Consider the following 25,488-nt stretch of genomic DNA (forward strand, 5'->3'; position numbering starts at 1 on the left):
ACTAAGTTGATGGGGTTGGAGTGACGGAAACAAACAAATTGTTAATTTTTGAACGTGCCAACCATCCATAGTTCAAAAGCATGGCGGTTCACTGTTCACACTCACCTTTGGTTTTAACCACTGGTCCTGAAAGTTTAATTTGACAGTTACCCAATGTTTCTGAACTGGTGTACAGTAACACGCCTTTCACCCCTGACTACACACATCCACTGTATAAAAAAAAATGTTTGCTAGTGGTACTCAGAGAAGGAGAGTAGATGCCACCCAGCCCGCTGTTTATTAGGTCATTACTTGTACATTATTTGTCAAACCAGGTAGTCGCCAAACCAGAAAGTACCCACTAATACCCCATTAGTTTCTTAGTTAACACCATGTAAACACCAGGTAATTCCCAGGCTGTAAACATAAAGGCATACAGAGGTTTGTAGTGTCTGTTCGTGAGCATGTAGGTGGAACTGACCTTTCTCCACAGAGCGCAGAAGGTTGTCGTAGTACTGTGTGGTCTTAGAGTAGTCGCCTTCGATCTGCATGCGGTCGTGCGGCCCAAACAGCTGGGAATCCTGACTGTCACGCATGAAGTCCTGATAGTGAAGCTCCAGGTTCCTCATAATCAGCCTGTACTCCTCCACCTTCATGGTCTTAAACTATAGAGGGAAGAGAGGGGAGGGGGAGAAAGGAGAGAGAGAGAGAGAGAGAGAGAGAGAGAGAGAGAGAGAGAGAGAGAGAGAGAGAGAGAGAGAGAGAGAGAGAGAGAGAGAGAGAGAGAGAGAGAGAGAGAGGGAGGAAAGAGGGAGGAGAGAGGGAAAACAATAGGGTGAAAAGGAGAGAAGGAAGACAAAGAGAGAAGAAGAGGCAGGAGAGAGGATGGAAAAAGAGGGAGAGGTAGAATAAGGAGAGAGGTAAGTAAATAGTCAATCTAAAACATGTTCATCTTAAATCGTTATAATCCTTCAAAACCTCCTCCGTATGACAGGAACTGATCCGAATTGCCTGTCAATTTGTCCCCGTCATTCTGTCCATGTGCCCTGCCTGCATCACAACCTGTTATAGGCGGTTAAAAAAAAATCTAATCTACTATACACTCAAGGCTTTTAGTTTGTTTGTCACGTAATACAAACAGGCTTTGGTAGACACCGCTCCTTACTGGGGTAACAGTATGAGAACTTCCCCCGCCGATAATTCCATTTGGAAACCCATGAGCTTTTCTAACTCAATAAAACACTTGTCCATGTTTACATGGTCTGCTCTATAAATAACAGAGCTCGAGACTCAACCTCACCGTTAAAGCAACAAAGGCATGGGAAATCTCCCCGCTCCATTCAGTACACTTGCAGTGACCCAAACGGGGTGACCACTTGACTCCCTCTCACGGGGTCACTGATTGGCTGTCTGTGAGGATCACGTTTGACTTCAAATAGTCTAAGCGCCAAACAGTTAACTAATGTCAAACTATTTAAATCACTATAAATCTTTCTCCGTTGTTTTTCAAGATAATACATTTTAAAAATCACAGATGACCAGCGTTTACCATGGTGATGTTCCAGGTACGTATCTGTGTGATGTCTCTCGTCAGGTACTGCCAGGACAGCATGCTCTTCATGTCCACATGCATTCTCTGCCACAGGAGCAGCATCGACTGGTGACCAGAGTCCAGACTGGGGTAGGAGACAGAAGGAAGTGTTACTGTACTGTACAACAAATATAACTAGGGGCCAGAGGTTTTTTTTCCATGGCTAGGTCACGAAAAACCAGCCTGGTCCCAGATCTGTTTGTGTCATCTTGCCAACTCCTCGGGTCATTGTGACGGAAGAACAGTGCAAGCAGATATGGGACGTGGCAACAAAAGATCCATTGATGGAGAGCGCTGTGTATTGATGTAAGAGTCTCACCTGGACACACTGTCCATAGCCTCCTTGTTGACAGGTGGAACCAGGAGGCAGACTGAAGGCACCACCGCCTCAATGCCTGAGCGGTTCAGGATCTTCCACTTGTTGGGCTGTGGGGAGTTGTTGATGAGGGCACACTCCTCTCCCTTATGGACGGTGATCTGCACAGAGAGACGGAGTATATGAGACGTTACAGTCCATGGATGGATGGTGGGTGGCTTAGACCAGCATGAATGAACGAACCAGGAAGAATGAATGAATGAACGGGGGGGGGGGGAGTGATGAACGAACAAACAAATTAACGAACAAACGAACAAAAAAGTAAGTATCTACTTCCTCTACATATGTAGAGCCGTTATTCCCACACCAGATACCTTCAAAAGGTGATAGGGATGATATGCTCACCTCCATCTGTTTGAAGTCACACACGGCCTGGATGGGCAGTTTGCCCTTGATGGACTTGGTGGGGTTACGGGGCTTCAGCTGGATTATGGTCTTGGCCCTCTTGTTCAGGCCGGCCACGTGAGTCTTAAACTCGTTCAGCTGTTCCTTCTCCTCCTGGTGAAGAAGGGAAATAATTCAACATCTTCAGGAAAAAGATGGAACACAAAGATAAAGAGAGTTTCCTGGTTTTCTTTCTCTGCATTTGAGCAACTAAAGTCCTGCCTATGAGACGAGGGCCCATACTCATAAAGTATCTCAGAGTAAGAGTACTGATCTAGGATCGTGTACCCCCTTTCCATTCTTCATATATAAAAAGCAGACCTGATACTAGATGCGGAGTCCTACTCTCACGATTTATGAATACGGGTCCAGAGCTAGGTGACCTCAGGATTTATGTGAGCACAAGCACCCGTACACAGTCCAACTGTGTATTAGGCTACGTACCATAGCATCCTGCAGCAGGTCCTCCAGTCGCGTGGCCGTGGTGGTGCGATCGCAGCTGTACTTCTTCTTCATCGTCTCCTGCATCTTCTTCATCGTCTCCTCAGCTTCTTTCACGTCCGAAAAGAACTGCGAAGAAGCACAAGACGATAAGGGCATGTGTATTGAACAATAACACCAGAACGTCAACAATTGGGTTTGGAACTATCACTTATGGAACCATGCAGGTTTATGAGCCATTCTCTATTTAGAAAATGATTCGGAGCATCCAAACCTGGTAGTACGCTGTGTTCTCTTTGAGATGAGCCTCGATGCAACAACACAGCTGCAGGATCCAGCTCCACTGAGTCTGCAGGGCTGCTGTGAAGGCCTGGAAATTAAAGGGGAACATGAAGAGTTGGGCAAAAGAGGGTGGTGTTCATTAAGCACCAAGCGGAGGAATACTGCCTGAAACAGAGAGGGACTACCTGCACTTGTCCAATAAGACATGCTTGTTTGCAAAATAATCTACTACGGTATGCAGTTCGGTGTACTAACGCATACATCCAGGTTTACCCTGCTATTGCTCATGGAGACCACTAGGAGGTAGTGTAGTGCTCACCTCCACTGTTTTCTTGCCAGGGTGGCCCTCCTTCAGCATCTTGTCTCCTGTGCCCTGGATGTCATTGACCTTTTTCTCTCTCAGCTCCAGCTCACGCATCAGACCCTTCAGAATGAAAATGAGCTATCATTGAGCTATCAACAGGCTTACATTCAGCTGAGCACTACTCCAGAGTTTGGAAATACTGTATGATCTATTCAATCTTTTTCTAGGCTTCAGAAAATGTGCACTTGAACAACCAAGCTGTCTTAACAGCATTTCTGATATATTTTTCAAGTGATGTATCTGGTTTTCTGGGTGGGCGGTCGGACCTACCGAGTAGTTGTCTTTCTTGGCGGTCATGTTGGTGTTGCGGTCGCTCCAGTCGTAGTTGACCTCCTCCTCCTCTTTGTCGTTGAGCCACATCAGCTCCTTGGTTGCCGCGCTGACAAACACATAGAGCGAGTCCAGGTTACGCAGACGAGACTTGGAGGAGTTCTGGGAGAGAGCGGTGAAAGAGGGAAGATATAGATTAGATGACACACTGCATGTGTGCATTTATGAGAATACAATTATTACTAATCCTGGTGGTTGTTGACTAGAACAGCATCTTTACCGCCAAAATATGACATTTAACACTAAATAACGCTTCTGAATAAAAGATCTTACCAGCAGCTTGGCATACTGAAGGTCCAGTTTGCCCAGGTATTGACTGTACATCCCCTTACTGACTGGGGATAGCTGGCTCTGAGGGACACAAGAGACACACGGGCAACATCAATGCAATGGCACAGTCAGAGAGGATCTAGCACTTGATGATGGTAATAAACGTGTATCATGTCTCCATTCCCTCGGATCGAATACAAAGTACATGATATAAACTTGTTTACATTTACATTTACAAAGTGTAATGGAAATACTGTATGTGGAGATATAGAGAGTCTATGAAACAAAGTTGTTATAACACCCCACTAAAACATATTTCACCTTTGCCCCTTTAAGGTCTAGTACCTCGTCAGCCTTGGCCCGTTCGATCTTGGCGCGGAAGTCCTCCACGGTCTGGTGCAGGCCCCGGTGGCTGCCCAGCTGAGACTCCACGGTGGGCAGGTCCGAGCCCCACTCGGCCTCGTCAATCCGCCTCTGACTCTCCTCCACCCAGGTCAGCAGGTCCTGGGCGTAACGTAGGGTCACCTCGTCCAGCTCGGGACGCACCCTGGAGGACGACTGCTGGATGGTCTGGGTCTGGATCATCTGGGTGGTCGTCACCTGCGACTTGAGACGCAGGTTGTAATCGGTGCGCAGGTTCACAAGACGCTCGTGAAGGCGGTACACCCTGTGGGAACGACACGCATTTGACAGGTAAGTGTTCTGTCCTGCAACACATTTCTTCAATTAAATGACTATGGCTATGCAACAAGCTTAGGTCTCAATCAGCGTTCATGACTACAGGGAGAGGGGATATAATTTATAATTTAGAGAAAATTGTTACCCTAACAAAGCAAATCGCTGTAATCGATCAATGTAATAATATAATCGAATAGAAAATAGAAACTTTATCATCCATTTTGTGAGAAGCTGAAACGGCCAACTCACCTGCGGTACATCTGCTCGGCCTGCAGGTGGCGCCCATCTTTGAGCAGCTGCACGTCGTTGAAGAGCAGACGTATCATGCCGTCTGCCTTGTCCAGGTCCCGCGCCACCTCGGCAGTGTGCTGAGCCGGCTTCCCTGCACTCAGGAGACGGATATCCTAGAGGGAGGCGGGCACAACAATATTAAATGTCATTAACCTATGAGCGTTCGAAAGCGAGAAGGTAAAGGGTTTCTATGGTTGACAGACAAGTAATGCATCCTCCACTTTAAGGATTCCATGGCTCTGCAAACTTGTTGGGAGATCAGTTCAGATCTTAATTTTGTTATCTGAGACTATCCAGCCCACCTCACGCTGTTGTATGACATAAGAGGGAATACCATTCTGATTGGAGCATTTTCACTGGTGATGACTGGACACATTGTTTACTACCTCATTCAAAACCAGACAGCTAATGATTTTCTAACTGGAGCATATGACTTACCCGGTATGAGTCATTTGACCCAATCACTGGCCTATAGCAACTTCACATAATTGAGGACAATGACTGTCCTTAGTTTCCCCCAGCTCTAGCCACAGCCTGTCCCGGCTCCAGCCTCATTCCCAGCCCTAATCCCAGCTCAAACCTCAGCCCCAGTCCCAGCCTCAGTCACAGTCTCATTCTCAGGCTCATTCCCAGGTCCAGTCCCAGCCTCGGGCCTCACTGTACAGTCAGAGTGTTGGTGGTCCAAGACTCACCGTCTGCAGCAGGGTCTCCAGCTGGTTGAGCTGCTCCTCACACACACCGGACTCCATCTGGACTTTACTGACGATCCTCTGGAGTCTCTCTAGCCTGAGGGAAGAGAAGAGGAGCGTTAACACTGATCTGGTCAAAACATTTTTGTTTTCAAATGTTTTTTTAGCAAACATACCCGGTCAGGGTCAACACGGGCCTGGGTATAGGATTTCACTTCTGTACCATGCTAAAAGTGAATGAATCAATAGAAAAACAAACAAACCAAAAAATGTTTTATGTCACGATTAAGAATATCAAGTATCAAATACAACATATTCCTTGCTTGGCCACAGCTAAAAAAGTCATAACATAGTAACACAATAACCACGACAACACAATCGCTGAAAGTCCGAAACAAGACACTCACGGCCTCTTCGAATGCAGAAGGTACTCTACCCTATAAGGGTCCGTCACAAATGCCATACTCCTTGTCCCTATGCCCTCCCTTTTAAAGTCCCAGGTAGAGCGGTGGCTCTTCTTAACACAGTCAGGTCGTGTCATGGGAATTCTCTCCCAACCTTGGCAGGGACAACAAGTCTGCTGCGTTGTGTAAGGCCAAATTCTGCTGCGCTTGTCCAGCCATTCCTCCTCCCAGTTCATGAATAAGGCTGCCCAGACACAGCGCTGCCCAGTCTGATGAACTTCGTCGAAACTAGCAAACAAACGATGACTGCCCATTACACTGAACACGGACCAGGCAAACAAGGCTGTCTCATGACAGTGGACCAGCCCATTTGAAGACCACTTGCAGCGCAACACCCTCCAGCTATCTAGGCCTTATGATATTGATAACATTGGCATTTGATGTCTCCTGACAGATAATCACATCTGATTAAGTTGACAAGAAGACATTTTGTTAAAATAAAATAAAATAAAAATCGCTCCGCGTGTACAGAGGATGTCTTTCTTCGCAATCCCTTCATCGCAAAGGGAAAACCTGATTCAATCATAACATCTGGATATGGAGTCTCCAAATGAGGGGAGATGGGTAATAGAATTACTGTGCATTACTAGGCTTCAGAGGTTGTTCTTGCGGCTGTTGAAAACAGCACATGTAACCACAAGGAAATGATTCGGTGAATAGAATCGGCTTGATAAGAATCCATCTGTCACTCTCTGTGGTTTTAATATGAACCATGATTCATTCGCTGTAAGTAAATTGTAAGTAAATTGTACTCGTCAACGGTCTGATATTCTAACCTACGCTTTGTGGCGCTACTCAATACAAAAAAAAACTAGTGGAAACGTCCATCTAAAGTCAAGAAGTCATCCCTGAAGACCTTGTCCAAGCTCCTTACGGCATCCTAGATAGCGAACCTCGGGCGTGCCAATGGTATTACTGTTCAAGAGGAGCTGGCTCGAGACAAACCACAGCCTAAACACGGTCCCAGAGCAGTGCAACTAAGGTAAAACTGGGTTTAATAGACTAATGGAGTTAGTTATCCAGGATGCTCTCACACAGACCAACGAATCAATGACCGGTCTTGTGTCAAAACAACAACATATTCTTCCCATTTTGTAAAATGAAGGATTTCTTTCTAACAAAACAGGCAGAAACTAACAAGGTCACTTGAAGGGAGTAGATATATAGTAAACAAAAATATAAACGCAACAAGGAACAATTTAATTCATTTTGCTGAGTTCACATGAGGAAATCAGTCAATTGAAATAATAAATTCATTAGGCCCTAATATATAGATTTCACATGACTGGGAGTATAGATACGCATCTGTTGGTCATAGATACCTTTATAAAATGGACCTTACAATGGGCCTTAGTATCTCTTCATGATATGTTTGTGCATTCAAACTGCCATCGATAAAATGCAATTGTGTTCGTTGTCCGTAGCTTATGCCTGCCCATACCATAACCCCACTTTGGGGCACTCTGTTCACAACGTTGACATCAGCAAATCGCTATCCCACACGGCGGAATACACGTGGTCTGTGGTTGTGAGGCCGGTTGGGCGCACTGCCAAATTCTCTAAAACGAGGTTGGAGGCGGCTTATAAAGAAATTAACATTCAATTCTCTGGCAACAGCTCTGGTGGAAAGTCAGCAGGCCAATTGCACGTTCCCTCAAAACTTTAGACATCTGTGGTATTGAGATTTGTGACACATTTTAGAGTGGCCTTTTATTGTCCACAGCACAAGGTGCACCTGTGTAATGATCATGGTGTTTAACCAGATTATTAATATGCCACACCTGTCAAGTAGATGGATTATCTTGGCATCCCCACTAACAGGGATGTAAACTCATTTGTGCACAGAATTTGAGAGAAATACGTTTTTTTGTGCGTATGTAACATTTCTGGGATCTTTTATTTCAGCTCACGAAACATGAGACCAAGACTTTACATGTTGCGTTTGTATTTTTGGTCAGTGTAGATCCAGATGAGTTGATGGAATCATGGAATAATACGGCCAGACATTGATATCCACCACACAGCTTCACTCACACACCTCTCAAACTCTGTCCTGAGCAGTCGTTCTCTCTCAAGGATGGACACGTGCAGACGGCCCCATTCCTTCTCCACATCAATGGGATGGTAGCCTGGAGGAACCTTGACCTGACCAGCATGCACTGCACTCTGTAGAGGGAGTGATGTAAAATAATAGGTGTCAGACCTCTAACCACAAATCAGACAACCACTTTTATCTATCTATATATCAATCTATCAAAAAATAGAATATAGTAGAGTATATTGGAATTGGATACAATAGAGTAGAACATAATAAAATATAATCGAAAAAGACTAGAATGCAAATAGAATAGAAAATAACAGAATAGAAGCTCTGTGCGCATGGCTAACCTCAAAGGACTGGTAGATGAGTTTGGAACGGTGCTTGTCGGCCTCCTTTGCAGGCAGTTCTGTCTCTTTGAACTTCAAGAACTGACGCCACAGGATCTGAAAGAAAGAGAGAGACAGGATGAAGGAGACATTTTTTTTTACCGTTCTTGAACGGTCACAAAAGGGAAATTGACGTAGGAAAAAAAAATCTATGTGTGGTGAAGTGTTGTATCCTTGCTCAGGGATACATCGGCAGATATTTCACATTGTCGGCTCAGCTATGCGAACCAGCGACATTTCGGTTCCTGGCCCAACACTCTAACCGCTAGGCTACCTACCTTATTATCTTGTGACTCAATCCATCCTACTCTTGCTTCCTTTTTAAAATGCTACATGACACTGAACAGGGTTGATGACAATTTTATTTCAAGACAGTCAATTCAGAAAGTAAACTGAAATTCCATTTGAAATGGAATTGACCCCAACCACGACAGCAGTACTTATTCAAACTGCTTCCATTGACTCTAGTCTAGGAGATGATTCTGCTTCCTAGTCTAGGAGATGATTCTGCTTCCATTGACTCTAGTCTAGGAGATTATTCTGCTTCCATTGACTCTAGTCTAGGAGATGATTCTGCTTCCATTGACTCTAGTCTAGGAGATGATTCTGCTTCCATTGACTCTAGTCTAGGAGATGATTCTGCTTCCATTGACTCTAGTCTAGGAGATGATTCTGCTTCCATTGACTCTAGTCTAGGAGATGATTCTGCTTCCATTGACTCTAGTCTAGGAGATGATTCTGCTTCCATTGACTCTAGTCTAGGAGATGATTCTGCTTCCATTGACTCTAGTCTAGGAGATGATTCTGCTTCCATTGACTCTAGTCTAGGAGATGATTCTGCTTCCATTGACTCTAGTCTAGGAGATGATTCTGCTTCCATTGACTCTAGTCTAGGAGATGATTCTGCTTCCATTGACTCTAGTCTAGGAGATGATTCTGCTTCCATTGACTCTAGTCTAGGAGATGATTCTGCTTCCATTGACTCTAGTCTAGGAGATGATTCTGCTTCCTATTGATTCTGCTTCCATTGACTCTAGTCTAGGAGATGATTCTGCTTCCATTGACTCTAGTCTAGGAGATGATTCTGCTTCCATTGACTCTAGTCTAGGAGATGATTCTGCTTCCATTGACTCTAGTCTAGGAGATGATTCTGCTTCCATTGACTCTAGTCTAGGAGATGATTCTGCTTCCATTGACTCTAGTCTAGGAGATGATTCTGCTTCCATTGACTCTAGTCTAGGAGATGATTCTGCTTCCATTGACTCTAGTCTAGGAGATGATTCTGCTTCCATTGACTCTAGTCTAGGAGATGATTCTGCTTCCATTGACTCTAGTCTAGGAGATGATTCTGCTTCCATTGACTCTAGTCTAGGAGATGATTCTGCTTCCATTGACTCTAGTCTAGGAGATGATTCTGCTTCCATTGACTCTAGTCTAGGAGATGATTCTGCTTCCATTGACTCTAGTCTAGGAGATGATTCTGCTTCCATTGACTCTAGTCTAGGAGATGATTCTGCTTCCATTGACTCTAGTCTAGGAGATGATTCTGCTTCCATTGACTCTAGTCTAGGAGATGATTCTGCTTCCAGTCTAGGAGATGACTTCATTGAGTCTAGGAGATGATTCTGCTTCCATTGACTCTAGTCTAGGAGATGATTCTGCTTCCATTGACTCTAGTCTAGGAGATGATTCTGCTTCCATTGACTCTAGTCTAGGAGATGATTCTGCTTCCATTGACTCTAGTCTAGGAGATGATTCTGCTTCCATTGACTCTAGTCTAGGAGATGATTCTGCTTCCATTGACTCTAGTCTAGGAGATGATTCTGCTTCCATTGACTCTAGTCTAGGAGATGATTCTGCTTCCATTGACTCCAGTCTAGGAGATGATTCTGCTTCCATTGACTCTAGTCTAGGAGATGATTCTGCTTCCATTGACTAGTCTAGGAGATGATTCTGCTTCCATTGACTCTAGTCTACGAGATGATTCTGCTTCCATTGACTCTAGTCTAGGAGATGATTCTGCTTCCATTGACTAGTCTAGGAGATGATTCTGCTTCCATTGACTCTAGTCTAGGAGATGATTCTGCTTCCATTGACTCTAGTCTAGGAGATGATTCTGCTTCCATTGACTCTAGTCTAGGAGATGATTCTGCTTCCATTGACTCTAGGAGATGATTCTGCTTCCATTGACTAGTCTAGGAGATGATTCTGCTTCCATTGACTAGTCTAGGAGATGATTCTGCTTCCATTGACTAGTCTAGGAGATGATTCTGCTTCCATTGACTAGTCTAGGAGATGATTCTGCTTCCATTGACTCTAGTCTAGGAGATGATTCTGCTTCCATTGACTCTAGGAGATGATTCTGCTTCCATTGACTAGTCTAGGAGATGATTCTGCTTCCATTGACTCTAGTCTAGGAGATGATTCTGCTTCCATTGACTCTAGTCTAGGAGATGATTCTGCTTCCATTGACTCCAGTCTAGGAGATGATTCTGCTTCCATTGACTCCAGTCTAGGAGATGATTCTGCTTCCATTGACTCTAGTCTAGGAGATGATTCTGCTTCCATGTTTACATTGACATGTTTACATTCTCACAGTGGGCGTTACTTGAGAAAGGATTGCAACCTTGTAGGTTTATAACATGTTCCCATGTCCTTAATTCACATACATACACACAGAGCTTGACCTTTTCAAATGGCCATTAAACATGGGATTACCAAAATCCAACACGGTAACCAGATCAATAATGTGGCTAACCCGATTATTCAGACACCTTCCCAAATAAAAACACAAGCCAACAAAGATAAGGGGCGTGGAAAAGTATTACGTAGAACAGTCAGGTGCCTTATTAGAAGACGCAGACGGTGTATCGACACAAATAGAAACAAATAGAGACTATCGATACGGCTTTTGTCTGTATTTGGGAACCATTTTCTAGGAAAAGAGTTCTTGGAACAAGACTACCTTGAAGCACAATATCCGCAGCCTTGTACTGCTCATTCTGATAATGCCATTTTAAGCCACATAATAGGTGTTCCAGTTGATAAAGGAAATTTGACACAGAGGTGCGCCCTCCTCTATTTTACTGTACAATTCCTTTGACTCTACTGTATAAGATTTGGAAACTGATTACAGCAACTGATAGGGTTAATGAATGTTTTATACATTATCCAATAGGAGAACTTAGCTGACCTAGCCTTTTGTCTGACTGTCCCCTTTGTCTCCACAGAGAAAGTTGCAGGCACGCTAGCCAGGGAATGGGGAGGGGCAGTACGGAAGATTCCACCGAGGATTAGGTAGAATAATGTGTGGCTTCAGGTCTGCTTTTCTCAGCTCCAGTGCCACCCAGCCAGATGCCACACAATGCAACCACACGAGACAATGCAATCTCAAGACTGTAATTGCTCTGTTTGATGTGGGATCGAATGGCAGAGCTATCTGCTTGTTCATATTTGTTTTTTTTAATACATTGATTTAACTAGGCAAGTCAATTAAGAACAAATTCTTATTTTCAATGACAGCCTACCAGGGAACAGTGGTTTAACTGCCTTGTTCAGGGGCAGAACGACAGATTTTTTTACCTCGTCAGCTCGGGGACTCAATCTTGCAACCTTTCAACTAGCCCAACACTCTAACCACTAGGCTACTCTGCCGCCCAATAACGACTTCACTATTTAACGACCATGCGACTCACGAGCGCTGACGATATACACGCGCATCCATATCAGTAAGAGCTCAGAGAAATGCATTTCCAGAACGATTTGATCATGTCAGTCATCTCTGAATAGGCTTAGTGATGGCAACAGAAAATGTGAGTGGAGAAATGTTAGAATCATAATTCACAGCCCCCCCAAAAATGTCTTCGCTACAGATCCGATATATAGACACAGAAACACATATAGTATTTTCATTATCCAAGTTACAGTATTCACGCTCCCCTTTCGAACAATAATGCATTACGTGACCAGCCACAGATAGCATTCCATTCCCACTCACAACAGCCCTACTAGTAACTGTCCAGGTAGGAGACTCACCTCTATCTCCTCATAGCTGCCTGGGAACCTCCTCTCCCCGAAGATAACGACATGGTGGCTTATCCACTGCCGAATGATAGTGACCAGCTCATAGTACTCTGTCCAGCGCAGCTCCAGCTCCTGTGGCGCAGAGAACACAGCAGGCAACGACGGGGGTTTAACGACAGACAGCCAAGAGCCTTCTCCTGGAGAGCCACAATGACTCGCCTGCTCACACACCACCCTCACTCAATTAGGTGTCAACAGGCCCAGCCTTGTGTGGCTGGACAGGGAGCGGAGTGTGAGTGAGTGAGTGAATGTTGTTACTGATTGTCCCGTTGACAATATTGATTATTATTACGCTTTGGCAACATGTACAGTACATTGTTACATCATGCCAATAAAGCAGGTTAAATTGAAAGAGAGAGAGCGAGAATGATAATGTAGTGTGTGTGTACGTAAACAAAAGTTCCCTCCTTTACAAAAGTCCCCTACTTTACCTTTACCTAGTACATCTTTAGTTAGCATTGGAGTACAAATGGCACTCTAAAATCTGTTTTGGCAATACAATACAGTACACCATTCTGCTTTCCCAACAGCTCTCTTCTGTGTGCTGTGATCATGCTGTGGTGTGAGAGGGGTGTTTATTGGGTAGAAAGTCCTTCGAGGTAAACACAGAAGGTTGCTAATTTCCAGCAGCTCCATTTAGGATGGCAGGACTTCTACTGTAGTCCCAAACTGAAGCGGCTCTTGCTGTCAGTGTCATAAATTAAGCAATTACATGTTCTGACTGTCACAAGCCATAATCCAGGAGTTTCCCTGAATGAACTCTCCTTGAAAGTAGGTGTTTGAATGCAATAACAGTGGCTTTATAGCGTGTCCTTTTTTAAAAATGGATCAATTAGAGTCTCGGGACATGAGGTGTCCAGTTTGTGAGTATATCAGGTTTAGGGACAATCTTGTAAAAATAATTATGAAGTGATCAGAGATCAGCGGCGGTCAGAAGTACACTCACGTTAGCCTGGATTCCATCCTGGACATCCCGGGGCATGGCGTCATACAGGGACGACACGTAGGTGATGATGGACTTCTCATCAGGGTGCGGCACGTCAACATCTGGGGAAATCATTTGTGTGTTTATAGATGGGGGTTTTTCACAGCGAAAGAGGAATGGAGATGCCGCAAATACCAAAAACGGGATTAAGTACTTTGAGGTGTTATTAGTTACTTTGTACATTTTTTTTAGGATGAGGACCTTTCATTGTATAACAAAAAGTGAAGTGCACCCAATCATTGGTTGGTATGTGAAGATGTGTGTAAACATTAGTTATACACCTAGATCATGTTCATGGTGGATGTGGAGAAGGGAGTAAGCTATCAAAATAGTTGATTGGACACGGCTCTCACCCCTGACTCACCCCTGACTCTCCTTCCATTAAATAGCAAAAGTACAAAGTTAGGTGGGACGTGGTTGGAGAACCTGGGGTGCATTCACTAGGAACAAACCAGAAGCAAACAACAAAATGGGGAGGGAATTTGCCAAATAGAAGCTATTGTTTTTGTTGGAAAAAACGTTTTCCGTTTGCGAAACATTTTGCAACTCTTTGCTACAGTGTGCACTTATGATTCCACCCCTGGTGTTGAGGTCAGCCATCTTCACATGTGCATGCACTGGAGGAGCTCCGTGCAGTCTTACCCTCTGGATCCAACAGGCGTGTCACGCCCAGGTCCGTCTCGGCCACGTTGAAGGCGTACTCAAGGTTCTGCACGTTGGTCTGGCGGTACACCTTACTCATGTCAATGAGTCTAGGCCTGCAGAGACAGAACCATGGGACATCAGTCACGATTGGTGTACAGGCAGTGTAGACAAATGAGGGTATAAGGACTGGCCGGGCAGACACGGATCATTCCTACCTACATATTGCTTGTCCTAAATAAAAATGCCACGTAATATAATAATATATGCCATTTAGCAGACGCTTTTATCCAAAGCGACTTACAGTCATGTGTGCATACATTCTACGTATGGGTGGTCCCGGGGATCGAACCCACTACCCTGGCTTAACAAGCGCCATGCTCTACCAACTGAGCTACAGACATGGCAGATATCTGTAAGTGAACACCTGCCTTCCCTGGGGTGCTTGGCATCTATAAATGAACGGAATGTTACATGGGGCTGCAGCAGACAACAAGGGCAGCCATGTTTCAAATTAGATAAGCACCTAGACTCGCTCCCCGTTTACCATCCTCTCCGTGGTGCAGATGAGTGGAAGTGAACAGAAAATAACCATAGGGAAACATTCAAAGCATGCCGTTACTCAAATTCAATTCTTGACCAATGTAAACATTACAACAACAAAAACTCTGTTCCCTCTCGATTTCATTTTTCATTGCATCCACTGAGAACCAAAAGGCACTGTTTAGAACTTATTCTATTTCTTTAATGGCACAGTGTACTCATTCTCTCTTTACAATATGTTCACATTATTCTGATATACTCCATAAGTAAAGCCCAAGACAAATAAGAGAGAAGCTTAGAGCAGACCCGTACAGCGATTTGACATGAAGGGTGGAGCGAACAGTGTAGTAGTCCCCAGGGCTTGGGTCCGATTCCAGGCACTGCATCTCCGTAAAAGAGAGCTGCTTCCGTGGCCTGGGGGGCCTCTCTTCTACCCTACTGGGGCTGACTAGCCTCCCCTCCCCTCCCTGGAGGCTGTGGGGGCTGCAGTCATGTCCCAGCCCTGTCCCCTGGCCCAATTCCTGGTCCCCTGAGTGGGAGTCGCAGCTGGAGTGGGCTACTGAGCCGTGGGATCCCTGGCCCGAGTCCCAGGAGGAGCCTTCCGAGGGGATATTGTCACACTGCATGACCACGCGGTCTTCCAATGAGCTGACCAAGCCTGCGCCCCTGCTGGACGAGCAGCCAGTCCTCTTTCTGGACTTTGTGGACAGCTTCCTCTTCAGACTCGACATCATGGTGCCTTCTGGGAGTTGTAGTCCCCCCAAAACAGAGAGCTAGCTGGCTCGATGTTTCGTACTCATCCAGTGGCAAGTGAAAGCGTTGCACTTAACGGTGAAATTCCAATTCCAAAAGGCGTGCTGCTCCAACCATTTTAACAAGGTGATGGTTTGGTGTTTGTTCGGGAAACAGTCGGGTCCATGTCTGCAGAATGTGCAGGTAAATCCCACCCGAGCATTTACGTCTTCAATAGGACGTCTTCACAATCGTCACGTCGAGGTTACAAAGAGTGCTCAACCCTCTCCGTGAAAGAAGAAACATCTCTGTACCACTAGGAGGCTAACTGCTGTCATCCCCTCTGACCTGACCTCCCAACCTCAGCCCGGTCTATCCAAAACAGCTCCCCCGATGTCAACTGTAACTTTCACCAGTTAGGTCCTTAGTTCCCAGCGTGACAACAACATTCAAACCTCCAAATAAGCTGTTAAAAAAAGGGCCTCAAATTGGCGGATAGTGCAGACTGCAGGCTGTGCAAAAAGTAACTCTGCAGTGTTCGTCGCTTGAGTAGGAGTGTTACAGTGACACACCTCTCTCTTTATGAAAATAAGCTACTAAATAGACTGCCTTAGGTGACACTCAAAACCGTAAAAAAAAAAAGTGTTCTCTCTCTCGCTCTCTGTTAGAGGGAGCAGGGTGTAGCTGAACTTTGCAGGTACACGCACAGCTTTGATTGAACCTGCCCTGTGGGCCTCTCTTTCTTCCTTCCTGTTGTGCCACGCCTGGCTGGGTATTCACCCAAGTTTCCCCTCACCACATGGCCCTCTTTTTCAGTCGCTCTCATGTTTCATTCAGACTCCCTGGGGATGTGCAGGGTGCTGCTTTCATTACATGTTAGGTGCTGGAAGACCCCTATTATTTACAGATAATGAGCCCCGTCTCTGTGGCTTTTTAGGACTCCGCCTCCCACTTTGAGAGACCACAGACATGTCTCCACTCGTCCGCTCTCATATTCATGTCTATATACGTAACTGTATGAATCAGCAGAGACTAAAGCAGCTCTAAGGCCATTGTAATATTTAACAGAAGGAGTGATTCACTGAGAACTCAACTGGTCACTCCTCTAGTCCAAGGCTCCCAAGGAAAATAGATTCTTATGAAAGGGACAAGTAAAGAAACACCATCTTTCCCAATTCTACACCACCCAGGTGCCTCAGACAGCACCCTCTCCATCTGAATGGGCATTAGTGAGTCTAATAACGTAATAATAACAGCATATACAGTAAGTGCTCAAATCAGTGCCAGTACCTGTATCCATCTGAGACAACACCCACCTGTGGTATTCCAAGCCCAGGGCAATGACAGGTTCAAATAAATGTCTTATTAGAGCTGCCTGAAACCTGTACGATCAAGTACGGCCAGGAGAGGAGATTGAACAACTACAGAGTTAGATGTAAAAACGTAATTTACCTCAGGACAAGTCAGAACTGAGAAATAAAACACGAAGTGGATACACAACCTTCTTTTATAAGACATGGAAAACTTCTCTCTCGCTTGTCAAAACTGAAGGCCGTGTCTGATTGATTATGTACCTGATAGTCTACATTTGTACTCATATACACTTACATGACTAAAATGATGTGGACACCTGCTCGTTGGACAGCTCGATCCAAAATCATGGACATTAATATGGAGTTGGTCCCCCCTTTGCTGCTATAACAGCCTTCACTCTTCTGGGAAGGCTTTCCACTAGATTTTGGAACGTTGGTGCAGGGACTTGCTTCCATCTAGCCACAAGAGCATTAGTGAGGTTGGGCACTGATGTTGGGCGATTAGGCCTGGCTCACAGTCGGCATTCCAATTCATCCCAAAGGTGTTCAATTGGGTTGAGGTCATGGCTCTGTGTAGGCCAGTCAAGTTCTTCCATACCAATCTCGACGAACCATTTCTTTATGAACCTCACTTTGTGCACCGGGGAATTGTCATGCTGAAACAAGAAAGGGCCTTCCCCAAACTGTTGCCACAAAGTTGGAAGCTGTAGCCTTAAGATTTACCTTCACTGGAACTAAGGGACCTAGCCGAACCATGAAAAACAGCCCCAGACCATGATTCCTCCTCCACCAAACTTTACAGTTGACACTATGCATTGGGGCAGGTAGCGTTCTCCTGGCATCCGCCAAACCCAGATTCGTCCCCAGGGCTGCCAGATAGTGAAGCGTGATTCATCACTCCAAAGAACGTGTTTCCACTGCTCCAGAGTTCAATGGTGGCGAGCTTTACACCACTTTAGCTGTGTAAAGCTTTACACCACTCCAGCCGATGCCTGGCATCGTACATGGTGATCTTAGGCTTGTGTGCGGCTGCTTTGCCATGGAAACCCATTTCATGATGGTCCCGACAAACAGTTCTTGTGCTGACGTTGCTTCCAGAGGCAGTTTGGAACTTTGTAGATAGTGCTGAAACTGAAGATAGGCAATTTTTACATGCTACACGATTTAGCACCCCCGCGGTCCTGTTCTGTGAGCTTGTGTGGCCTACCACTTTACGGCTGAGCCGTTGTTGCTCCTAGACGTTTCTACTTCACAATAAAAGCACTTACAATTGACCGGGGCAACTCTAGCAGGGCAGATATTTGACGAAGTGACCTGTTGGAAACGTGGCATCCCTTTTTCCAATCAAACATTTTCCGTACAGGTGGTCCCGGGAATCGAACCCAGTATCCTGTCACTACAAGCAGCATGTTTCTACCAACTGAGCTACAGAGGACCACGTACTGGTGTTTGTGGATGACGGCGCTGAAGAGCTTGCCGTCCCTCCAGCTGGTGGTGAAGTTGTCACAGCGGATGCCCTGGTAACCATCCACCATGCGCTGGGACCACATCAGCAGCTTCTCCTTGGCCGACATGTCGTCTGATTGGCCATTCACCTGGATGTCCGAGATCTAACAGGGGAGGACAGATACCGGGGGTTAGACAGGGGAGGAGGCCACACGCCACCAGGGTTGGGGTCAATTCCATTTACATTTTGTCAATGCAGGAAGCTAAATGGATGAAAATGAGATTTGGAATAGAAAACTGAGTTTCAGTTCACTTCCTGGATCGACTGTATTGATATGGAATTGACACCAAACCCTGCTTGTCATGGTGGCAGAAGGAGATAGTTGGAAACAATAAAGATATAATCTATTTGAGAAAAATCGATGATGCATTGTAAGGATGGGGTTTGATTCAATCATATGATATTCTGGCTCAATCTGAATCAGGTTTGTTCCCCTCAATGATCTGCCAGGGGAGGCAACTCCTGTCATCAACAGTACATATGTGACATCAAAGGGAACCGCCAACTAGATCTCAATTCCTAGGTCATTGGGTAGGTGGGAGGAATGTCCAGTGGAGACTGCTCCTGCTTTGGGTCTCCAGACACAACTTAAGCACTATCTGTCCATTGGCTAATGTGGCAGGACTGTTTTTTTAAATTATCTTTTTATTTGGGCCGGAAGGGAAATGAAATGAGTCACAGTCACCAGAGGCTCAGAGGGTACTCTCTGTTCTTGCCAAAAAGACTGCTCAATTACCAAAATCTCTGCCTACTGGTCTCTTTCTGTAGTCGGTGTGTGTGGGTATACTGTAAGTGTGTGTGTCTGTGTGTTCTCCTCGGGATCCAATCCACCCCTCGATGGCCCCACCCTAAACCTCTCCCCTCTAAAGAAGAGTAGAATGCCTATGATGACTCACCAGGCTTCGGCCCTGATGTCCCCCCCCCTCCTTCTGAGAAATGAGAGATACGCCTCTCTAGCCAACGCAGTACACGGAGTGCAGTAAACCAATGAAAATGTAAATCAAAACTAGAATTTGAACTGATGTCTGTGCCCAGTGGGTATTACACCAGTCTGACTGCAGAACCAACATCTCTTCCTGTGCCCTGCTCAACCATGGCTGCCACTTGGGCTTACTGCTCCATCTTAACTGGCAGTGCCACTCCTTCTTTAATCAAATAATGTTGTGTTATAGAAAGCCCATGTGTTATTTCACAAAGGTTTTACAGCATAACATAGCAAGTAAGGGAGGTATCAGACCTGGTTTCAAATACTATTTGAAATCATTTCAAATACTTTAGCTTGGCTTAATGGAACCAATAGTCAATGCTACCGTGGGGAATAGTTTGCAGGACACAATGTTCTTTTATTTCCTCTGCCTTCATCGGAACATGGGTCCCTCACAGACCTGGGTTCAAATACTATTTGACATCTTTCAAATACTTTTCATGTTTACTTAAGCCCACCTGGGGTGCCGGATAGGCAGGGTTTGACTATTGTATTGGTTCCTTTAAGCCAGGCAAATTCGATCAAGTTTAGCTAAAGTATTTGAAATTATTATTGAAATTGTTCAGTAAGACTGGACACAGAGGTCAGTTCAATGTCTAGTGTTGATTTACAATTGTTGTCAACTAACGTGAAATCAACAAAAAATGTCACCACGTCATTCGATTTTGGTTCAAAGTTGTGTGAAAAAAAGCAGTGGTGTAAAAGTACTTAAGTAAAAATACTTAAGTCGTTTTTGGGGGTATCTGTACTTTACTATTTATATTTTTGACAACTTTTACTTCACTACATTCCTATCAAAAAATATTGTACTTTTTACTTTATACATTTTCCCTGACAACAAAAAGTACTAGTTACATTATGAATGCTTAGTTAGCAGGACAGGAAAATGGTCCAATTCAAGCACTTATCAAGAGAACACCTGGTCATCCCTTCTGCCTCTGATCTGGCAGACTCACTAAACACAAATGCATCTTTTGTAAATAATGTCTGAGTGTGGGAGTGAGCCCCTGGCTGTCCACACATTTTAAAAACAAGAAAATGGTGCCGTCTGCTTTGCTTAATATAAGGAATTTTATATGACTTCTACTTTTGATACTTAAGTATATTTAAAACTAAATACTTTTAGACTTTTACTAAAGTTGTATTTTACCGGATGACTTCCACTTTTACTTGAGTAACTTTCTATTAAGGTATCTATACTTTTACTCAAGTATGACAATTGGGTACTTTTTCCACCTCTGAAAAAAAGACAAAATTCCCTTACGTTGATGACTTTCTGCAAATCCAATTAAGTTTTCCACGTTGATTCAACGGCATAACAGATTTTTTGGGGGTTGAAAATATGTGGAAAAAACGTTGATTCAACCAGTTTTTGTCCAGTGGGTCAAAGTTATGCCACTCCTTTCCCTTGGGAAGCATGGGGAGAGTGATTCACACACACACACACACACACACACACACACACACACACACACACACACACACACACACACACACACACACACACACACACACACACACACACACACACACACACACACACACACACACACACACACACACACACACACACACACTGATGCTATTGTATTGCAACACTTCATCCTACATCATAAGATCACTTCCTTATTCTTTCCATGTTTCAAAATAACTAAATTAAAGCATGATCATTAATTATCAGGAAGGGTTAGCATGGCCTATAGTACATTAGCCTACTATGAAGAGGCTGGAGTTTAATCTGTTTTAATAATTATAATTATTCAACTGTAATAATACTACGGTTGAAATATATTTGAGAATAATTTGATAACAGATTTGATAGTAATGTGATTTTATGAAAGCGATGTGGTAACATCTCGAATGATTGAGATAATGGATTACAGGTGATTGGATTGAGTTCAATTTGTGATTGTTACTGATTGGCTTGGATCAGAGCCAAGGAAGTAGGAGGATGAGGAGCTATATGGTAATGGTACACAACACTGACAGAGTAGGACACCTGGAAGTGAAGGATGATGGTCCATATCAGCCCGAGGGTCAGCTTGGGGTTGCCATCCGCGATGTCATCGTTTCTGATGTTCACCAGCTTGACCTGTGATTGGACGACAGAGAAGAGCGAGACTTAACAATTATAGTAGTTCACATCATAGTAGATACATTATTACCCTGTTCCAATGCATTGAGATAGTCCTCAGTCATGTCACTTACAGTAAGTCATCTTAATACAGTACAAGATGGTAAATCATTTGTTACATCATTTCCATTATTACATTTCAATTGCTGTTTCTCTTACCTGTCGGTGTTTGAGGAAGTCCAGTGCAATCTGTACATTCTGCAGCTTGTGGAATCTCATGCGGCCTTTCTCTCTGGGCTGGAGAGAGAGCGAGAGGAGCGAGAGAGCGAGAGGGGTTAGAAACAGACTGGACAGGAGTTAATGCTACCTTCGAAGAGGCTTTCGAGAAAGGAGAGTGAGACTACGTCGGAAGAGAAAAATGTGATGCAGCTACGACAATATCCAACAAAGCGGGAAAAGAGAAATTGGGAACTAAAATTGCAGACTCGATGACAAGAGTACACATGGTTTTCCTCCAAAAGAAAAAGATGAATGACAAAGAATACGACGAATAACTGATGCATCGCACAGATCTCCGAGTACAACTTCCCTCATTGTAAAACCACATTAATGACGTCATTCGTTAGTGTACCTACCTGTTCTTCACCTTCGAAAGATAAAACACAGAGGTAAATAGGATATATATTTGGAGTGAAAGAGGCTGAGCCAATACCATGATTAGCTATTGGGTACAGGAATCTTTGGATGGTTTTGAATTGTGTCACCACTTCGGTCATGTGTTCTGACGGGAGAACAATGAATCGAAGACTTCCACTTCCAAAGAATACTGTATTTGTGCTATGCAATAAGCATTAGTAATTGAGAGAAACAGAAACAATAAAGCTATTTTCAAATGGATAATTTCCAATGCTTAAGTATTGTTATAGGGTCAATGACTAGAGTCAATAAAGTAGTTAGACAATCATGCCCTTCCTTCATTCAGCCATGGCACCTATCAATATACGAGCGTTTTTTGTTCATAGCCAGCAGCGAAATGGTTAATGCAACTCAGTCTTTGCAAGCTTGTCAATGATAAATAAGTGACGGCCAAAGGAAAAATAATTAATGGAATCATAAGCACAGGAAGTGACATCATGCACAGCTGAGCCACTGGGTAACGGATGACTCAAGCCACAGGAAGTAGAAGAAGAAAATGGAGCCGAGTTACAGAAAACCCCACTCACCAACCGCAAGTTCCTGACCACGTCTCTCTCCCTTGCCTAGCTCCAGCAAAGAGCAGTGCAAAGAGAGGAGGCATCGGCCAAAGTTCAGCATACAGGAAAGGGGGGAAAGTGTAGGGGGTAAAGAGGGGGACATGAGGAGGGGGGAAGGAGAACCAGAGAAAGGTCAGACAGGAGCACACAGTACAAAAAGAGAAGCCAAAGTGGGGTTATTGTGTTAGGACCATGGAGGCGTCTGGTAGATGAGCAGAGACCAGCAGAGCGATGAGCTACTGTAGCAGAGACAGAGTGCAAGGCTTCCCGAGAGATCTGCAGTAACCTAGAACGCATCATCATAATGTGCAAGCGTCCAGTGTTGACTTACTGACTTGTTTAAAAAATCTAAACAACTGCAAATAGTTCATATTTCCAGCGACTGGAATGAGAGGGAGGTATAAATAAGGGCTAGACTTTTGTTACTTAGGGTCGGGCCTTGGTTCAGCGTGGGGGGTTTGGATCGAGGTCCGTTACAGATGCAGAGGTCAGTCCATTTGCCAATCAGAAGTCAGGATCAGAGGTACAGGCCAGTCCATTCGCCAATCCGAAGTCAGCAGTACTCACCAGTGTCTCCCCAGAGAGGACCTCCAGGAGGGAGATCAGGTTGTGTCCATCTCTCAGGTCTTCATACAGATCAGTCACCTGACTCTGTGACTGTGGAACACAAAGAGAAGGTTGTCATCACAATGTATTTACTTTGTGCAACACCTAAGACAAAATACCTACAAACTATGCATTGTATTTGTGTAATAACATTTTAATATTCCGGATCTGGTTATGAGTCTGTTGACAGGGCACCTAGACATGGGGGATCATCCTCTTACAGTAAACCTTGGAAAGAATAACCAATCTTTCCTGTATAAAATTATACAAAATGTTCAAGCTCCTCTCAATCAGTCTACACAGCTCAGGCTAGGAGCCTGCAGCTCTCGCTCTCCGCCAGTACATCTGTACAAGGGACAGGAATGCACGGCTGCAGGCAACCAATCGGCCTGCGTTGGACACCCAAGACACCTGTGGCAGCTGCCAGATCTACTGAGAGATGATGGATGGAAGTCAGGGGGTCTTCATAAAATAAAATGACAGTCAAAAACAACTAAGTAAACAGTACGAACGTAGGCAAACGGATACGTGCAAATGAAAACAGATAGTCTAGAGTCTTGGGACTGGGCGCATGCTATAATCAATTCCAGTAAGAAAGATACACGGTCATCGTGAGCAGAAGAGGGTGAAAGCTTACGGAGCGGAGCGTAGGAAACGACTGAAACTGAAGGATTTAAAAGTAGCTTTCATCCAAAATGCGAAGGGACTGCATGCCTCAAAAGTATGTACTTCATTGTGCAACACATAGTCCTAACACTTGAGGTCTGTGCACATAACCTGGACAAACCTCCCATTGGCATAAGCGCGTGATTTACGTGACCAAGCCCTAGTTACTCGCACATATCTCAAGTTAGGGTTTGGCCCACGGTCCACAAGGCATAGGCCTATTTCTGTGTGACAGCGTCAGCGTAATTCCTCATACTTTCACAGTGATGGCAAAGGTGTGGGGAGGGGATAGTGTTCAGGTGCGCTACATGCTCATCAGAATGTGTCCCACATACAGTGCCCTCCTGCTGGGGCTTGCCGGCACCTACCTCTGCTGCCCCATGCTGGACGGAGGAGGAAGCGCGGACGAGGGATGAGATGAAGAGAACAAGGAAATAGAGAGAGAGAATGACAGAAAGATGAAGAGAATATGATCATGAGTCACGTTCCGTTAAAGGTCCCCAAAGCACACACATCCCCGGGTCGCTCGTCTTTCCAGTTCGCTGCAGCTGGCGATGAACGAGGGGCAACAAACCCCTGAAACTGGACAGTTTTCTCTCAATCTCTTCATTCAAAGACTCAATCATGGACACTCTTACTGGCAGTTGTGGCTGCTTTGCGTGATGTATTGTTGTCTCTACCTTCTTGCCCTTTGTGCTGTTGTCGGTGCCCAATAATGTTTGTACCCTCCTTTGTGCTGCTACCATGTTGTGTTGCTACCATGCTATGTCGTCATCTTAGGTCTCTATGTAGTGTTGTGTGGTCTTATTTGCCGTGATGTTTGTTTTGTCCTCTATTTTTATAAAATGTTTATGAAATCTTTAATCCCAGCCCCCATCCTCGCAGGAGTCCTTTTGCCTTTTGGTAGGCCGTCATTGTAAACAAGAATTTGTTCTTAACTGACTTGCCTAGTTAAATAAAGGTTAAATCAATCAAATCAAATAAATGAGCCTGAGATGATATAAAATGATTAAAAATGATGAAAGAAAATAAAAGAAGTTAGATGAATAGAATAAAAGAGTGTGGTCAAAATAGTTCCTAATATCAGTGCTTAAACACATGGTTAATATTGGGAGATTGCATGTAATGCTGTTCTACTGTGTCAGTGTGTTTAATCTTGTGAAAAACATGTACTGGCCTCGCACAGGTATGTATGCAATTCTCGTCCCTGCAAGTTGTAACACTCACTACCTTGATTTATTACTGGCATCTGGTAAATATTGAGTACTTATGTAATACTGTGTGTTATAAGTAGTTATATAACCCTGTGTGTGAACACAGTAACTCACTCCTGCCCACCTGTGGCGTACACACTCCATCCATGGAAGTTTGAAATGCAGTGAGGGTTGATGGCCACTAGGGACCACTGTTAACACATTAATCACGTAAGATTGTCCAACTTCAACGAAGTCTCCAACTTCAACAACATTATACTGTATGTATTATACTGTACTGTATTATATTGTATGTCTGGAACTGAGGGGACAAGATCGC

The 25,488-nt window shown here is 44.5% G+C and overlaps 1 protein-coding gene across 10 annotated transcripts in view; it reads right to left on the reverse strand.

Annotated features, from left to right (window-relative positions):
* plecb (plectin b) overlaps positions 1–25,488 on the reverse strand; it is a 93,788-nt gene that overhangs the window by 21,413 nt on the left and 46,887 nt on the right. For 2 of the 10 annotated variants that reach the window (XM_046313362.1, XM_046313364.1), the window contains exons 3-23: positions 23,251–23,340; positions 21,650–21,727; positions 21,356–21,448; positions 18,308–18,474; positions 14,277–14,392; positions 13,596–13,696; positions 12,602–12,721; positions 8,528–8,623; positions 8,178–8,305; positions 5,679–5,772; positions 4,945–5,099; positions 4,363–4,684; positions 4,021–4,098; positions 3,688–3,849; positions 3,373–3,477; positions 3,046–3,141; positions 2,775–2,900; positions 2,292–2,444; positions 1,890–2,047; positions 1,529–1,655; positions 461–644 (exon numbers count right to left, since the gene is read on the reverse strand). In XM_046313362.1, the coding sequence (XP_046169318.1) occupies positions 461–644; positions 1,529–1,655; positions 1,890–2,047; positions 2,292–2,444; positions 2,775–2,900; positions 3,046–3,141; positions 3,373–3,477; positions 3,688–3,849; positions 4,021–4,098; positions 4,363–4,684; positions 4,945–5,099; positions 5,679–5,772; positions 8,178–8,305; positions 8,528–8,623; positions 12,602–12,721; positions 13,596–13,696; positions 14,277–14,392; positions 18,308–18,474; positions 21,356–21,448; positions 21,650–21,727; positions 23,251–23,340 (2,749 nt within the window). Of the gene's footprint in view, positions 1–105; positions 127–460; positions 645–1,528; positions 1,656–1,889; positions 2,048–2,291; positions 2,445–2,774; positions 2,901–3,045; positions 3,142–3,372; positions 3,478–3,687; positions 3,850–4,020; positions 4,099–4,338; positions 4,685–4,944; positions 5,100–5,678; positions 5,773–8,177; positions 8,306–8,527; positions 8,624–12,601; positions 12,722–13,595; positions 13,697–14,276; positions 14,393–18,307; positions 18,475–21,343; positions 21,449–21,649; positions 21,728–22,653; positions 22,690–23,250; positions 23,341–24,323; positions 24,339–25,488 lie in introns of all 10 variants that reach the window. The other 8 variants (XM_046313354.1, XM_046313360.1, XM_046313357.1 and 5 more) reach the window with 8 other exon arrangements.

This window comes from Oncorhynchus gorbuscha, linkage group LG19 (assembly GCF_021184085.1).
Source record: "Oncorhynchus gorbuscha isolate QuinsamMale2020 ecotype Even-year linkage group LG19, OgorEven_v1.0, whole genome shotgun sequence".
Classification (NCBI taxonomy): domain Eukaryota; kingdom Metazoa; phylum Chordata; class Actinopteri; order Salmoniformes; family Salmonidae; genus Oncorhynchus; species Oncorhynchus gorbuscha.